This window comes from Pinus tabuliformis, chromosome 6 (assembly GCF_031772625.1).
Source record: "Pinus tabuliformis cultivar Carrire ecotype Pingquan chromosome 6, CPIR1, whole genome shotgun sequence".
NCBI lineage: Eukaryota > Viridiplantae > Streptophyta > Pinopsida > Pinales > Pinaceae > Pinus > Pinus tabuliformis.
In genome coordinates this window covers 447,393,569-447,412,045 of record NC_142292.1, presented here as the reverse complement: position 1 = coordinate 447,412,045, position 18,477 = coordinate 447,393,569, and the positions used below count along the sequence as shown (strand labels likewise).

The following is an 18,477-nucleotide window of genomic DNA, read 5'->3' as shown; positions in this document are numbered from 1 at the left end:
AACAATTAATTGTTTGAACTCACACTTGCTTGCTTTCATGCTCGCTTGATACTTGCTTCAATCAGTTTCAGGCTCGCTTGATGTTGAGAGATTTGCACTTGCTTGAACTCACACTCTTGATTGATCAAAAGAAGGGTGTCAAATACTATCGAAAATGCACCCAAGAGAAATGCTTACAATGATTTCAATGACTCAGTTAAAAAATAATGGATTCACTTGGTTTAATTGATTCCCTATCAATTCAAAGCTTGGGTGTAGGTTTAACTGAGAATGCACCCTTAAAATTGAACTAAATTGGACTTTGATTACAAATCAATGTACAAATTATGATTTGCAAGTTACAATTTTGTATTGAGCTTATTAAAGAAATGGTGCATGTAGAAATTTTGAATAATATGACACATATTCAACAGAGATTATCCCGATTATACACTATTGTGGAATACATGCATAATACATAACCTCATCTACATTTATCATCAATTTCCAGAAGAAGAAACAATAACATGCGCAAATAGAAGCATCAATCACACATATCAACACAGTATTTTCCCGGGGAAAGCATCTCGCTAAAAACCCCAACTATATATATATTATATTTATTGAGAACATGTAACAATACATAGTACAATACTCCTCACAAGTATCCAACACTATCTCCACATGTTACACACAATACAGCTCAGATATGATCTCCAAATCTCCTCCACTGCTTGCCTACCTCCACCACACAATACCTGTTGAGAATGAATAAGAATGGTTGATCCAAACTCCTATTTACCTTGTGAAAATCACCCACACTGTAAATCACGTGAGCACAAGCTATATTTAACTTGGTATTGGCCCACACTACGCAGAGATCATTGGCATAACTCAATCCCATGCATGTGCACAATCTCATGCACAATTGATAGCAATCTCAACCTCTAACACCTGTCTCCACTGAACTGTACATGCAATGGGTTAACTGATGTATTCTTCAGTTGCATTATGAGTTAATAATTAGTGAATTAATTAATAACTAATTCACACAACTCATCACTTAGTATATTGATCAGTTAGACTAAATACAACTAGTTCAACTAAGTCAAACTAAACACAACTCCATTAACTTCTCATCCAACTCCACAAAACTCAACCACATGAGTTCTAACTGATGTTCTGCATGCAATATCTCAACTGACTCATAAGAAAACGTATTTCCTTCTGACAGCTGCATGTGCCACATCTGTAGCTCAAACTGAAGTGCTCCAAGAGGATAAGATAAAGTTTATAGTCTAAATATTATTATGAGACAATAATATTTGACTTTTCTATTTTTGACTAGCAGTCTAAAAATAGACTCTGATCACTCCTGCTATGATGACTCCTGCTGTGATCACCCCTACTGTGATCATTCCTGCTGTGATCCAAAAATAGACTTTGCGCCAAAACTTGCCAGCGGGCCCACTTAGTGAAGGCGACTCCTTTCCACTAACCTCATCATCTTGTTGCATTCTCAACAAGCATTTCTTGTTGCCCACTTTTCAACACTCCCTCTCAACAAGAAAGGCTTCCTCTCAAACCCAATCCTATAACTCTAGAATGTTCTGCATGCAACACATCTGCCCAGTCCACTTTGCTCCAACAACACTTGGAACAAAAACACTCCCAACTGACCACTCTGTTGGGCTAGGAACATACTCTGATGTTGAAGCTCTACCTGCTGCTAACAAGTGCTCCCTCTCTGACATCTGCACTACTGCAACATCTCCATGCATCTCACACCATTGCACACCTCTCTGTGCCACCTAGCACATGTGCAAAACACTTGTGCCTCTCGCATTGCTACAGCCTGCACGCTATGCGTTGTCCTGGTATTCCCTACACTGTCGCTCTCTTTGCCACTCCATCCGCATCTGTCTCTACCCAATCAATCAGTTCCTGCTACTCCTCATCGGGGCTCCCGTAGCAAGGTCTCATCCAAGAGGTTGGGTACCTCAAGGATCCTGCCCCTCCTCCTTGGGACGATCAATCAACATCACCCCACCTCCTACCTAGAGGTATGGCTGCATGCGATCCCTCAGCCTGCCTGGCTCGAAGTTTCCCCCTACTGGAGGTCTCTGCATGAGTAGATGTCTCTACTCGATCTCCTCTTAGCTTCCCTTGGTGTGGCTGCTCCACAACCTCTTGAAGCTGCTGCACCAATCGTGGCTCCTCCACAATTTTTTGAGACTTCTTCTGGCTCTACATGTTGAGAGGTAATATACGCTCCCTCTCAACCACCAAGTCTCCATCAGTTGCCTTGCTGCTCAAGGCTTTGCATGCATCTTGAACCTCAAGAGCATACAGGTTCTTGACCCGTGAACCAATCTGTTTCACCTGTCTAGTGATGATGTGTCTAAGGAAAACCTTTCCCTTACTGAAGACTACATCATAGCCTCCGTCTTCCAGCATTGCAATCAACCCCAAGTTTCTCTTCAGTCTTGGTACATACTTGACATCGGTCAAGGTAAGGCAAGCTCCATGCTCCCTCTGAAAAATAACCGTGCCTACACCTGAGACACTATACTTCTCATCATTACCCATTGCTATGAGTATCTGGAGATCTTTCTCCTCCATAGTACTGAACAAACTCTTGTCATCAATCATGTGGAAATAAGCTCCACTGTCAAGAAACCAACCACTTCCCACCATGGATGAAACCATGCATGCGAAGAGTGTGAAGTCCAACTCAAACTGTGAAGCAAGTGAGGCTGCCTCACCTTCAGATCCTTCCCCGGATCCCTTCTTGGACTTCTTCTTTGGGCAATTAGTAGCATAATGGCCCAACTCATGACAACGAAAGCATCTCACCTTCGACTTGTCAACCTTCTTCCCATCATTGGAAGAACTGGATTCAGAAAGAGAAACCTTCCCCTTCCCCTTCTTCGCCTTACTCGCTAAGGCACAGTTCTCCTCATCATGCATAGATGAAGAACTGTCTCTGGTGCGCCGTCTAATCTCCTATTGCACAAGATCCGACCAAAGTCTCTCCCATCCTGGCAAATTCTCCCTTCCATTCACTGAGTCCTGGTAGCTATGCCAACTCTTAGGAAGGCCAAGGAGTGCTAGACTCACCATATCCTCATCCTCAATAGTTACCCCCACACTTCCCAGCTCATCCGGGCATTGGGTGAACTTCGTGAGATACTGGGGCATACTGTCTCCATTCTCACACCTAATGTTTCTGAGTTTATCCTTGAGCGCCAAATTCCTCTGGTCGCTCTTGCTTTGGAATAATTCTGTCAACTTTTTCCACATCAAATATGGAGAAAAATTTTGATGGAGGCTGGACACAATGTGATCCCTCACGCCCTCCAACAGAATCCTTCGACACTTTGATGTCTTCTTTTGCCAATCCCCGACTTGAGGAGCATCAGTAGGTTTTGGGACATCCGCATCTATGAACTCCTTCAACCCATTATCATCTAATACCGCCTCCATCATGTCCTTCCATGCAATATAGTTTGAGCTGCCCTCAAGGGCATACTCCAATCGCAATCCGTTGAAAGACATTTCAACTTTGACACCAAGAAAACACTGCAACAAATTCAAATTCCACCAGCTCAACAACTCAACCGCCTCTGATCTAGAATTCGTGAGAACAAAGTATTTCTTGTACAGAGATCGACTGTATGGGCATTCACCGGATATCTCACCTTCCAAAAGAAGGATGAATCCAGAGGCTACTTGGCCCGATTACAGACTCTTCCTGAAGAAATAAAATGCAAACATTTCTGAATAATAGATCTGATGATCAATAGCTCTGATACCATGTAGAAATTTTGAATAATATGACACATATTCAACAAAGATTATCCCGATTATACACTATTACGGAATAAATGCATAATACATAACCTCATCTACGTTGATCATCAATTTCCAGAAGCAGAAACAATAACATGCGCACATAGAAGCACCAATCACACATATCAACACAGTATTTTCCCGGGGAAAGCATCTCGCTAAAAACCCCAACTATCTGTATACTATATTGATTGAGAACATGTAACAATACATAGTACAATACTCCTCACAAGTATCCAGCACTATCTCCACGTGTTACACACAATACAGCTCAGATCGATCTCCAAATCTCCTCCACTGCTTGCCTGCCTCCACCGCACAATACCTGCTGAGAATGAATAAGAATGGCTGATTCAAACTCCTATTTACCTTGTGAAAATCACCCACACTGTAAATCACGTGAGCACAAGCTATATTTCACTTGGTATTGGCCCACACTATGCAGAGATCATTGGCATAACTCAATCCCATGCATGTGCACAATCTCATGCACAACTGATAGCAATCTCAACCTCTAACACATGTCCCCACTGAACTGTACATGCACTGAGTTAACTGATGTATTCTTCAGTTGCATTATGAGTTAATAGTTAGTGAATTAATTAATAACTAATTCACATAACTCATCACTTAGTCTATTGATCAGTTAGACTAAATACAACTAGTTCAACTAAGTCAAACTGAACACAACTCCATTAACTTCTCATCCAACTCCACAGAACTCAACCACATGAGTTCTAACTGATGTTTTGCATGCAATAGCTCAACTGACTCATAAGAAAACGCATTTCCTTCTGACAGCTGCATGTGCCACATCTGTAGCTCAAACTGAAGTGCTCCAAGAGGATAAGATAAAGTTTATAGTCTAAATATTATTATGAGACAATAATATTTGACTTTTCTATTTTTGACTAGCAGTCTAAAAATAGACTCTGATCACTCATGTTGTGATCACTCCTGCTGTGATCCAAAAATATACTTTGCACCAAAACTTGTCTGCGGGCCCACTTAGTGAAGGCGACTCCTTTCCACTAAGCTCCATCATCTTGTTGCATTCTCAACAAGCATTTCTTGTTGCACACTTTTCAACAGTGCAAGTGCAATTTCCAAAAAAATATTTGGCTGCAAAAATTGTTGATGTAGATGACAGCTTGATTGGTTGTTGATGTAGAAATGTCTTTGACAACATGATTATGTATTGGTGCTTCTGGAATGCTTGCAATTTGCTTGATTACATAAGCTTGAATGAAATTGATTATGTGCATGAAATTCGCTAATTTGTTGTATGCTACATGTGTACCATATTAGAAAGATACCACATGAAGGTTAGTGTCAAAACTAGACACAAAACAAAAACAATATCAAGAATCATGTGCCATCACAAACATACACATGGTGTACCTAAGATCCCCTTATTCAATTTTGGGCGGATCTACGACACATCAACACCACAAAAAATATGTCTTTATTAAATATTGAAGTACAACAATCTTCACCTTCACAACATCGTGAATGAAATTTATCAAGCAAAAACTTTGAGAACTCCTTGAAGCAATCTGTCTTCAAAAATGAATTCTTGCAATAATCGCTCCAAAATTACAAAAAGAATTTCTCCTTATCACTCCAAATACAAAAAAATTCACCTTATCACTCTAAAAAAGAGTATTTTGGTTTTCAATCCCTTTTAAACTCCCATTAATTTTTAGTGAAGTTCCTTTTAAAAGGTGAATTAACTTTTATAAAATCACTTTTTTCAGTGAACAAATCTCTTCTTAAAAATCAAAACACTTTTAAAAAGTCAAAACACGCTTTAAATTTTTCATAAATTATAACTCTTTGTTGGAGAAGAAGTTGAAGAAGTTGAGTATGGCAAGCCAGTTGGAAAACCTTGTGGAAATCGTAAGATTTCGAGTTCAATTCCCTGGAAGGGTTCAGTTTACGAGTTCGATTCCCTGGAAGAGCTAGCCTCTACCCACTACTTTTACAGATGATATGGTTCTCCAGCGCTCAGGAGGTTTGGCAGAGCTACAAATCCACCATCTTCGAAATCACCATCGTTGCTGCCCCTTTAAATTGGAAGCCAAAACCACCTACCCTCGGGGGAATGACAAGAAGAAACCACCTTTTAGAGGATGGAAAAGGTTTGGTCTCTGATAATTTGGTGTTTTTCTCGTCGGTTTAGGCATAGGAGCTGCCTCTGTTCTTGCATGAAGCAGTACACCTCCTGCAAGCTACGAAACTGTTACATATGCTGTCCTCTCACAATTTTGATAAGAAAACACCGACAACATGTAGGACCACTAATTTGTCTATGGCCATAGATATTTGTGCGACAATTGTCACCACCCAATTCAGCAAGTTTGTGGGCTACATGTCCATATATCTAGATAAGTCCGCTCTGAACTACAGTGAAGGTACTGTAGTGAAGCCCTTAAAAATAATTTAGCAATTTGTCGAGAAGTAGAAGTAATATGTCTGATGGTGGTGGCATGAAAGCAATGATGGCATGAACAACAGAGCCAACAGGGACTGGGAAATTGTCTCCCTCACTTCATCCACCTCAAAATGGTTTGAATGGGGTTTGCACAGAAAATTACAGTCTTCATGTTTCACATCTGCTCCATGCGTTGCTGATTTCATAGCGTGAGCTCCGAATTTCGCAGTAGATTGTGTGCCCAACACTCCTTTGCATTTTCAGTTTTTCTACTGTGTGATACGGTCTTAAGGCCCCAACAATGCTGCCTTTGGCACTGCGTACCAATGTTGCCTTCCTCATGACGCAACTGTGTTTTATTTTGTTTAAATGCGCTGGCAACGTTGCACACCCAGCGTGCCCACACACTTAGCATTCCTACTAGCTAACATTGCCTCTGGCTCATGCGGCTACCAAATTTTCCCTTTGTGTGTATCTTGTATTATATTCCTCATTGATGTTCATTAACAACAACGCAATTCTCTATTTAATTCCAAACATAAAATATTTGACTCGATCTGCTCAATAAAATTCCACCCAAACTTCAATTCATCCTTTAGTTACATAAAACTGATATGCATTAGGAATAGCTATATGGCTCTGATACCACATGAAAAAGAATCACAAAGCCATATAACCATATGCACAACAAATTAACACACAAAAATTAATCTGGTAGTAAAGGCAGAGATCCATCATGTGGTCTCTCATGCTCATGTAATTCACATTTTCAAATAATTTAATAATACATTTAAATACATGAGTAAGTGGTCCTAAGATAGTGCATCTATCTTAGACTCACTTGGTTGAGACAATTTCTCAACTTACACACTAATTTAGGATAGCTAGTTAGAGAGAATCTCTCATCCAAACTAGACTCCTTAGTTTGAGGAATTCTCATGATTTTATTTATTTAATTTAATAATTGGATTTATTGTTGATTTTTAAGAGAGTGAGGCTAACAGAGGAGTTTTGGGAGGTAAAGAATTATACAACAAAACAACAACGTAGCACAGTGAGTAATGTTTGGAAACAATTTCCTATATTTTCTACATGGAGAAGGTGGAAGATAGTTTAGGATCGACATGAACATTGATTCACAAAATCCTGGTCAAAACTAGCTGAAGAGCTATAGAATTTTAAAATTCCAATAATGCAAGGCCCTAAAAAACTATATTGGGGATATCAAACAAAGGGACTGTTTATGATATCATAGGTCTATGATTTGTTAGAAGATCACAAAGATCTTCCTAAATATTTTATTTGGTGCAAAATCTAGACATAAGGACATTAGTGTAAAGTTTCCCATTCTTGTGGTTCATTGCTAGAAGCAAGGATTTCTCATGGGACCAACTTACGAAAAATGGTTTCAATACCCCTTGATCTACCCTTTATGAATGAACCAAAAGGAGTAATTTGAACAATTACTTAATGTATTCCCTATTTAGTGACATCATGGGACTAGGTCTAACTTTTATTTGGGCACTCGTATGATAACTATAATAGCCTTATACAAATAATGGATCAATGGAGATAGGGAATAACTAAAAACTAGATCCTTAATTGAGCCTAGATCCTAATACCATGGTTCCTCATGTTTATAAATTGGAAGGAAATAAATAGAGTGTTTTAAAAAAAAATAGAGTATGAGGAATAGGTGGTATTGTTGCTTGTCAAGCAAATTTTCCGAGAAAATCTCCTAGTTGTTTTTTAGACATATGAATATTGGAAAACTAATCAACATGAGATGAGTATCCTAAATATGTTAGAGCTTTCACTATCCATGGTCCTCAAGCTAACACCCCCCTCCACACACAAGGGAAAAGGATCCCAATTAACTTTCACTCATCCTCTAGTGAGTTTTGTAAAGCTTAATTTTGATGGCAGTTATAAAGGGACCATGGGTTAATCGAAACATAGTGGAATTTTCCATGTTAGGAATTGACGAACACAATTTCCTATGTAGGAAGTTGTGGGATAAATATAAATAACATCACTGAAATCTTCACGTTAGAGGTAGGTCTATGACTTGCTAAGAATAAAGGGTTCTCAAAAAATCAAGTTGATGGAGACCCATAGTTGCTAACTACCACTATTTTGGAGATTGTTAAATTGGACTCCTCTAGAGAAATTTTGTAAGACTTGTAGATTAGAGGCTTTTGTATCTCGTATCCAATACTTGATCCAATTCTTTCCTACCATACTCATCTCTCATTCTTATCAATCTAGTAACAAGGTGGAATATTTCTAATCCAATGTGGGTTTCTCAGATCAAAACATTAATTTGGCAGTTGAATCGGCAAGCAAGGAGTGGGCACAACGAAGAGACTAGCTACAAGTCCTTATATATCAAGATGAATCATTTCTTATTGAGGTGTGTGAAACAACACAAATGGATAGGCGGAATCCTTCCACCCTATTTCCTTTCCTGACATCAAAGAGGGGGGCATGGCATGGATATCCCAACCCACACAACTGCACATGTCAATAGACTACACACTTCCTCACATGAAGATGAAAGTTCTCATTCCCGTTGTGATCTCTTGGATCTTCTATCATGGCTCCATGTTTTTTTGTAGGTATAGTGATGTTTCATAAGCTACAAGTGGGATATTTCCACCATGATGTTGGATTTTTGGGCATACTATTCTAAGTAATTCTTGATCCCCAAGCGTTGAATTCATTGTACACATCTATTGATAGTGATTCAAGTTTTGAGCTAGGAAGTAGTCATAATGGTTGCTAGTTATGGAATTTGTTAAGTGGTGGATAGCTTTAGAAATCATGACGTTCAAAGTAGAAAAGAATTTCATTTACAATACTCCAACACCTAGTGGGCTACCAATTTTTGGGTAAATCCTATTATTTCCACTCTTAGAAAATTATTTAGCTTGTTTTTATATGCATGGTGGAATTTGGTTTTTGGTCTATAGGGCATCTTAGTGGTGTTGAAACTTATTAGAGTGTTGTAGAATTTTTGGTTGAATGACCTTTCCTAGAGCTACCCTTTCCACTCACCTTCTTTTCCATTATTAACTTATCCCATCCTAAGCTAACTTAGAAATGAAGAGTCAACATCCTTTCTTTTTTTTCTTGGTTTCATTTAATTTCTCTCAATAGTCTAGCCCTCCACTAGGGGTTCACTCTCATTATTCCATTTTTCACTTTCGAGTCATATGCCCCATTAGTGTATGTGGTCTTTTCAGGGGTCTAGAGGCCATGGCTCTCAAGGTAGGCCTCAAGCTCAAACATAAGCCCAAACAACCATGGCTATGTTCCATTCATCCACTCAAGCAAAAATCCAGGAGAAATCCACTAGCTAGAAGCCTTAACCACAAATGATTGCTAGACCTATTCTAACTTTGAAATGCAAACACAAGCAGCTAGCTAGGTTCTAGACTCTAGTCATACTAGGGGATGATCCAACAAATACATCAATTTAATCATAATCTAATGGCTAATGATTATTAAAAAGTACAAGGATCATAATGAGATTATTGTGTGCCTCAATGGAATCCAATGAGTCCAACATCACCAATTCTCTTTCTTGGTTAGTTCTGGAAATTGTGACATTCAGAGGAAAATAACATATCTTTTTGAATACTCCAACACTTCGTGGGCCACTAATTTTGGGGTAACTCCTCCTATGTCCACTCTTAGAAAAACCTTCAACCTGTTTTTATATGCATGGTGAAATTTGGTTTCTAGTCTGCAGAGTGTCTCAGTGGTGTTGAAACATATAATATTCCCTAGGTGTTTTGGTTAATTGACCCTTCCCAAAGCTACCCTTTGCATTCACCTTCTATGCCATTGTTAGCTCATCCCATCCTAGGGCGACCTAGAAATAAGGAGTGAGGATTCTTTTGATTCTACCTGGTTTTATTTGATTTGTCTCATTGGTCTACCTTTCCATTGGGGTTTCCCTCTCACTTTCCATTTTCTCTTTCAAGCGTTACACCCTATCATCATATGTACTCTCGCTAGGGGTCTCAAGGTTATGGCTCTTAGGGTAGGCCCCAAGATTAGATGTAAGCCTAGAGAGCCACACTTATATCCATTCATCGAATAAACCATAAATATAGGAGGAAATCTATTAGTTGAAAGCCTTAACGACCAATAATCGCTAGTCATATTTTAACTCTGAAATTCAAACATAAGTAGCTAACTACATTCTGGATTCTATTCATACTAGGGGATGACACAACCAATACATCAATTTCATCACTCTCCGTTGGAAAATGAAGATGTTCTTGGGTAGGGTGTTCAAAGAAAAGTATGAGGATCACAATGAAATTATTACATGTCTCAATGAAATCCAACATCTCAAACGTCTAGCACCATTAGGCACAAGCGCGTAAGACCCAACACCAGTAACATATTCTAATAATTAATGTTAGCCCACCCCTTCAGATTTATGTTTTGCTTTCAGTAAATTAGTTTTAATATATATATATATATATATATATAACCTATTAAACTTGACAAATGTCATATTGTAGCTCTATCAAAATATATGTCCATAACTTAGATATAGTATTGTTATATTTATTTATTTTTCTGATTTTGAATGATAGCAAACCGCTCATGTTGTTTTTTATTTGTTTCCCCTATAACAAAGCACTACTATAATAAACATAAATAATAAATCTCAATTTTTATAAAAGCAATTTTAAAACCATAAAAAATTTAACCAAAATAAAATTATTTAATATTTTTTTAAGCACTTATTTTTATACCCTATTATTTAATAAGTAATATAATATATAATTTAGATTCCGTTTAAGACAAATTATTTTAAATATTATTAAAAAAACAAGTTGAAATCTCAAATAAAATAAAATAAATATATGCCCGTTAGACATGGAAGACCAGCTATGGCATATATCGAACATTTCACAAATATATTAGGAGTCCGCCAGATCCCAGCACATTCTCAAAATTCTTTGTCAGTGTCCAAATTTTCCTTCGAATAAGAATTTCTTCGCCATCACATCGAAATTGTTATGTCCCGAAATTGTCTAATTCCGGTTTCGATCTTAAAGCAGTGGAAGAATGAAAGAAAATCAAACCCGCTGCAGTTGCATGCAAACTAGCTATGACCTGCAATTATTAGATATATTTAATAATTATTTATCATATATTTAATGCTTTAAAATTATAAATTTTAACTAAATTATTAGTGGTTATTATTTATTATCATATCATATTATATATATATATATATATATATATATATATATATAGATATAGATATAGATATATATATATATATATATATATTAAATATTTATCTATTTAAAATAATTTATGTAATATAAATTAAATAATAAAATTATTAACTAGGAATATCTATTAAATTTTTATAAAATTTAACTTAATAATGATAAATGGTTATTATTTATTATTATCATAGAAATATATATAAATTAAATATTATCTATTTAAAATAATTTATGTAATAAAATTATTAATTATGAATATTTATTAAATTTTTATTATGGATATTTTTAATTTTAAATAGGTTTGATTAGAATACTATAAGTCTAAAAAATTGTAATTCATTTCATATAAAACGTGTTCATATCATATTTATTAAATTAATCAAATAAATAAATAAAATAAAAAATAACCACTTTAAAATTAAATTTCAATTTTTGATTTATATTTTAAATATCCTAAAATATTTTATGCAAGTTAAATTACTATAGGTTAAAAAAACCTATTTATAGGTTGAGAATATCCATGATAAAGGACAAGTGAACCTCTATGGTTCATAATCTTGTTACATATCTTTTTTAAATCCATATATGCTTAACTAGTATATTAATTATTTTTAGCACTAACCATAACAATAATTTAAAATAGCCTACGGGGGTTTGGATTGACGGTGAATGGGTGCGCTGTTAAGGCACTCCTTGGGGTCCGTAGGTTAGTCTTAATATAGAAAAAAAAAACAATAATTTAAAATAAAGATATAATTTAGTTATTTTTTATGAATTTTTTTAATTTTGGGAATGTAAGATGTATCACAAGGTTAGTGTTTTGATTAATCCATATGGTTGTGCAAGTTACCAAATAAAAAACAATGTTATCTATAATAAAAATGAAAATAGATATACATATTTGGTTCGTTTTAATTAAAATAGATATAAAACATTAATGGTCTAATTCTAAGTGTGTTCACAGTCATTTTTGAATTGCTTAGAAGAGGCCATTTTACAACTTATTATGAGTCAAATGTGTAATTCCTTTTGTGCTCAACTTAAAGTTCACATGTCTCAAACAAAAAAACAAGATACGTATTAGTTAGTTTTAATTAAAAACATTATTGATATTAGAATTCAATATGAATGAGATGCACATTCACATTTGGTGTGTGTCACTATCACACATAAATAAAATATTTCAATGTTATCAAATTTATATGAAGTAATGAAAAATAAAAGAAAATTTTATACTTTCATTTTCCATTAGAATCAAGATATGCAATACTTTTATTTTCTCAAAATGTTTTTATGCCAATCTTAAATAAGATATTTGAATATTCATGTTAACAAATATACTTCAATATTGAGTTCCTATATATTTGTGTAAATAAAATATGTAAGAGCTAATATTAAATAAAACAATTTAATATCTATTTTATATATATATATATATATATATATATATATAATAATTAAATGGAAAAAAATTTCAATGAAATATTTAATTTATCTCATTCTTAATATAGAATAAAAAATAAATATTAAAAAAATAAATCATAAATAAAACACTTTTAACTAAAATATTTTAGTATCAACTATATAGATATATAGACAAAACAAAATAAAATAAAATATGTTGTTGAAATTATATAATTTCTGTTATATACATATGAATATATAAAAATAAATCTACTCCAAGCATATAAATATAAATCAAAATAAATCAAGACATTCATTTTGAGTCCATCCATAAAACACTAAGCATAAAACTTAAAATAATTTTGCTCTCCAAAATAACTCTAAGCATAAAACTTAAAATAATTAGATAAATTTATGCAGATTATATAACAATAATGATACCCTCCTTTACCATTCTTCATAAAGTTCTGTTATTAATCACAGTATAGTGTAACTGGATATCAACGTTAATGTGCCATCTATTCACACTTCTTTTCTTCCTTTCTGAAATACATCATTACCTCCTCCTTACTGATACCTTGCTGTTCGAAGTTTCTGCGAAATTTTACGTTGTATTACTGCCTGGAAAAAAAAGTATTTATACATAATTCTTTTCCTTTTGTCTGAATATATATTATTATTTCTGATGAATAATTGTGCCTGCTAATAGCACAAAAAAAAAGCTTCTATGTGGTCACATATCCAACCAGTTGTCAGAATAGTGTGGAAAAACTCTTCCTCGTCCTTAGATATCCGACCAGTTGCGAGAGTAATAGTGCCTTTAGATGATCCTTATTTGTTTATTGTTTTCTTACTTAAAGTTGGTAGTGTATTTATATGTAATAATATTCAATCGATACATTATTGTTAATAAGAAGAAAATTTGTAAAACTCTATAAGACGTATTATTTTAAAAAGGATAGGGAATTTTTTAAAAATTATTAATAAGTGTGTGATTTTTTTTAATTTTACTATCAAATTATTGATTATTAAGTTTACAAAGTATTTTTTCTTTTTCCATTTTGAACTTATAACTTAAGAAACACATATTCTTAATCATTAAATCCACTCAAACAATGTAAAGACTTAAGTAATTATCCAACTCTTTTATTTGGCCTAATATCCAATTAAAGAACTGTAAATGTCAATCGCCTGATTTCAAAGCTGGTTCGTTCACTGATCATAAAGCGATTGATTTAGAAATTCAGAAACTAATTCAGAAGTTTACAGCGAGATTTCGTCTGTTCTCACGTTTTCATACATAACACATTATTATTTTGAACTATTTTAACTGTTTCACTTCCTACGAGCATGGACAGACCACCGCTTCCGTCTAGTCGTTTTCACTACGTATGACCATACAGAAGCCACGTTCAATGTGGTCGTACTCATAATAATTATTATCGGTATGTTTTTGTCGTGTGCATCGCATCATATTACCGTACTCGTCATCAGCCCTGTGCCACAGGAATCCATGTGGTCCTGATTATCTCTACAGCCGGACTTTTTTATCCGCATCCTCTTCACACAGGCGAGAAGAGAATAGATGCAGACCTCATTCTCTTCAAATAGAGAAGAAGCGATCAGACGAAGCAATGTTTATTGGAAACACTCAAGAATTATCACAATTTGTCAATGGCGATACCGTAAGTGTTCAGGTATGAGATGTAATTATGCTCAAAGTGTGCATTAGGTTAAAGGATTCGGAAACTTACACGCACAATTTGCTCTTATTTTGGGAAGTCCTTGGTTCAAATTTTCTTTCCTATTCACAAATTCTACACAGTCATCGAGGTGTGAATTTTCTATCATATTACATCACGTTCTTCCTGACTTTACCGTTATGGTTTTCTGCAGCTTGAGCTGAATGTACTTGCTGGTTAATAAGGATTCTGCAAAGCAACTTGAAGATGGAAATGTCATCCGCTCAGTGGTGTCCGGAACAGGTATAAGTGGTTCTGTTTTTCATTCATTCCTAACTGGAAAAGAAGTCATGGCTTTGAATTTATGAAGAAACATTATTCACTGAGCACTCAGCAGTGTTACATTATATAGTAACTATTTTCCCTCACTTGCGATTTCTTGATTTTAATATATTAAATAATATATTTTTAAAATGATAAAGAAATTTTATTATAATTTAGTTGTTAAAATAATAATAGTTATAATTATTAGTAACTATTATTCACCAATTGACTGATGACTATTATTTAAAAAAAAGTCACTATTATTTAAGGAAAACTAAGTATCTATTAATTTATAAAAAATAAGATTTCACGTGAAATACCTCCCCTCACTCTTAAGCTTTCAACCGAACAAACTCTTGGAACAAACAAAAATAATTTTAGAACAATACTCCATTACCCATATTAAATAAGTTTTAGAACAGTACTCCATGGACATATTAAATATAAAATAGTATAGCTTTAACCTCCATGCTCATATTAAAATAGTATATATGACCAGTTATATTATACTCAGAAGATAATATATCCATTATATCTATTAATATGTATTCCTAATTGTATAATAGTAAAAAATAGTATAGTTTTAAGCTCCATGCTCATATTAATATTTATGATAAGTTATATTATACTTAGAAGATAATATATTCATTATATTTATTAATATGTATTCCTAATTGTATACGTATTAATACCCTTATATTCCCAAAGGAATACTCCTTTTAACCAGCCTGTGCTATTGGATATTAAATGTCCGTTTAGCTGCAAGTTTGATAGCCATATAAAATAGAGTGGAGATGCAGTACTCTAAAAAGTACAGCGCATCTGTTTTATAGCTTGCAACTAAACAGATATTTAATACCCGATAGCAGACTGGTTAACCCTTGCCACCACTGCTACAGGCTTGACAACATTAATTAGTTTCGTCGTAAGTGCAAAAAGCAAGAAGTATTCATTATCACATCTAACATATATCTTTATTGACTTTTTAGGGGACGGAAGATCAGACTCTTCCAGGACTGCGCAATAGCGAATTACCAGGACCAACAATGGAAGAACTGAAGGAATTGATACGGTATCAGAGTGATTTAGGATATGAAGCCGACGCCTCCTTGACGGGCTATCCGACGAATGTGAAGCTTCCAGCTAAAGTTTCCTGTTTGGGAGTAAGGCCATCCCCAAGATATTTGGGCTATGAACGACCTACCAAACAACAAAAGGCAAATAAATCTCAGGATCCCTTGTTTCCTACATTCTCCAGCGAGGTTCCCACGTCTCCTATTTATTTTCGAAATTCCCAGCAAAACCTACAGCACAACCAGCTTGAGAGCTACTTCACAAGCTTCTTCAAAGTAAAAGGCGACGAGACATACGAGAACGTGGCCCCGACTACCCCAGCCATGCAAGCTGAAATCGTTGCCTGTGGAGAAAATGATCATTGCAGGATCTCAGATATTAGCCGCTCTGATATGGATTCGGCCTTTAATGATTCCTCAAGTCATTTTTCTCGATCAAACGTCGCAACGGCAAATCGACACAGGCAGTCCAACCAAGTACCAAAGAAAGGCGCTTCGGGAACTAGTCAGGACCACATAATGGCTGAAAGGAAACGTCGCGAGAAACTGAGCCAGAGATTCATTGCTCTTTCTGCCATTGTTCCTGGCCTCAAGAAGGTAGTTTTCTATTAGCCATAACCCTACCGTTAGAGTTCCAATAAATATTGAAATTTGTAATTTTAGGTAGCCATCTTATAAGCTGCATGGTCAGTTTTATCTTTTAGTTATTATAAATTAAGTTCATGTATACTTCATTTTTTCAAGCAATGAAGTGTTTCTATTATTTCTTTTTTCAAGCAATGAAGTGTGTTTCTCTTGGATCTTTTTTCGAGTAATGAATTGTGTTTCTCGTTGTTCTTCGTCTTGTGATTTTTTAGTATCAAACAATAAAGCGCATTTTTTTTGTTTTTTTCTTATCAAGCAATAAAGTGTGTTTCTCTTAGTTCTTTGTCTTGTGATCTCTTAGTATTAAGCAATAAAGTGTGTTTCTCTTAGTTCTTGTCTTGTGATCTCTTAGTATTAACCAATGAAGTGTGTTTTTCTTCCTTCTTCATCTTGTAATCTCTGAGTAGAAAGATTGTTTAGCTTTACACTCTGATTCTTAGATATTTTAATACTCTTTTACCTCAGCCCATAATTTGTGCAAGTCAGTACATAAAAGGCACCTGAATTCATTAACGTAGATATAATTTGTGCAAGTCAGTACATAAAAGGCACCTGAATTCATTAACGTAGATATATCATCTTAAAGTTTAAGTTAGATCAGGGTTATTAGGGAGCTTTAGTCATTTAGGTTTATAATTATGGTTTTGACATGGTAGAGAACATTTAGCATTATATTTATCTATTTTTCTCGTATTTTAAACATATGTATAACTGTATATTGTGAGGATTTAATTGGGTAAATTACCGCAGATGGACAAAGCCTCGGTGCTTGGCGATGCGATAAAGTATGTGAAACAGCTGCAGGATAGGATCAAGGCACTCGAAGAGCAGGCTCCCAAAAATACTGTTCAGTCAGTTGTGTATCTAAAGGAGGAGCTCTGTAACTATGATGAGGATGCAGCCTACCAAGATTCGTCCGAGATCAAGAATTCATCCTCCTCGGAAAAATGTGTTACAGGAGTGCTGAGTCCCCAGATTGAGATTCGTGTTGTTCATAGAAATGTTCTTATCCATGTCCACTGCGAGAAGAGAAATGGGTTGCTGTTGCAATTCCTTGCAGAGCTCCTAAAACTCCATCTCACAGTGGTGAATGCAAGCGTTCTCTCATTTTCTGAAACTACCTTTGACTTGACATTTAATGCTGAGGTACTCCCATGTCCAGAACTTATACACAATGAACGTATTGTTTTACCAGATGAGTACGAGAGTCGGGGTTTATTAACTATGTTTATTCTACTGTTTGTTTCTCATAGATGGAAGAGGGATGCGATTTAACAGTGAAGGACATAGCGAAGGCTCTGCAAGCGTTGTTGGAATAAATGAGTTAAATCGAATTCCCGCCGTCAGTTTTATGTGTATATCCAAATTACCAGTCTTTCTTTATTATGTATCAGCTTCTTCATTTCGCTAAGCCTTCGGACGATAGCTCTGACTATATGTAGCATAGCTCTCCTAAAAGCGGTGTTGGTAGCCCAAAGCGTTATGAATACGCGTAATGTTGGGCAAGTTTCTTCTTCATATTTAAATTTCTAAGAACGTGTATTTGCACTATCTTATTCATGTTATATAAATTTCTAATAAATCCACTATCCTGTAGTTTCTTCTTCATATTTAAATTTCTAATAAGTCATGTATTAGCTCTATATTTTTAATGATGCATGCATTTGCAGGATGATATCTTCCACGGCATCGTTCAATTATTAGTTATTAGGATTTAAATGTCTAATAAATCTTGTATTTGCACTCAATTATTTGTTTAAATTTCTAATAAATCATGTATTTTTTTTAACGTCTTCTTTAATATCACCGAAAAAAAAAGTACA

At 35.0% G+C, this 18,477-nt stretch overlaps 1 protein-coding gene across 1 annotated transcript; it reads left to right on the top strand.

Moving 5' to 3' along the window:
* Positions 1–14,509: 14,509 nt before the first annotated feature.
* LOC149259231 (transcription factor bHLH25-like) lies at positions 14,510–18,262 on the top strand. Its single transcript, XM_089375200.1, has 5 exons — positions 14,510–14,627; positions 14,827–14,915; positions 15,926–16,606; positions 17,405–17,800; positions 17,908–18,262. Exons 2-5 carry the CDS (start codon positions 14,880–14,882, stop codon positions 17,971–17,973), a joined length of 1,179 nt encoding a protein of 392 aa, XP_089231326.1. The 5' UTR covers positions 14,510–14,627; positions 14,827–14,879; the 3' UTR covers positions 17,974–18,262.
* The last annotated feature ends 215 nt before the right edge of the window (positions 18,263–18,477 follow it).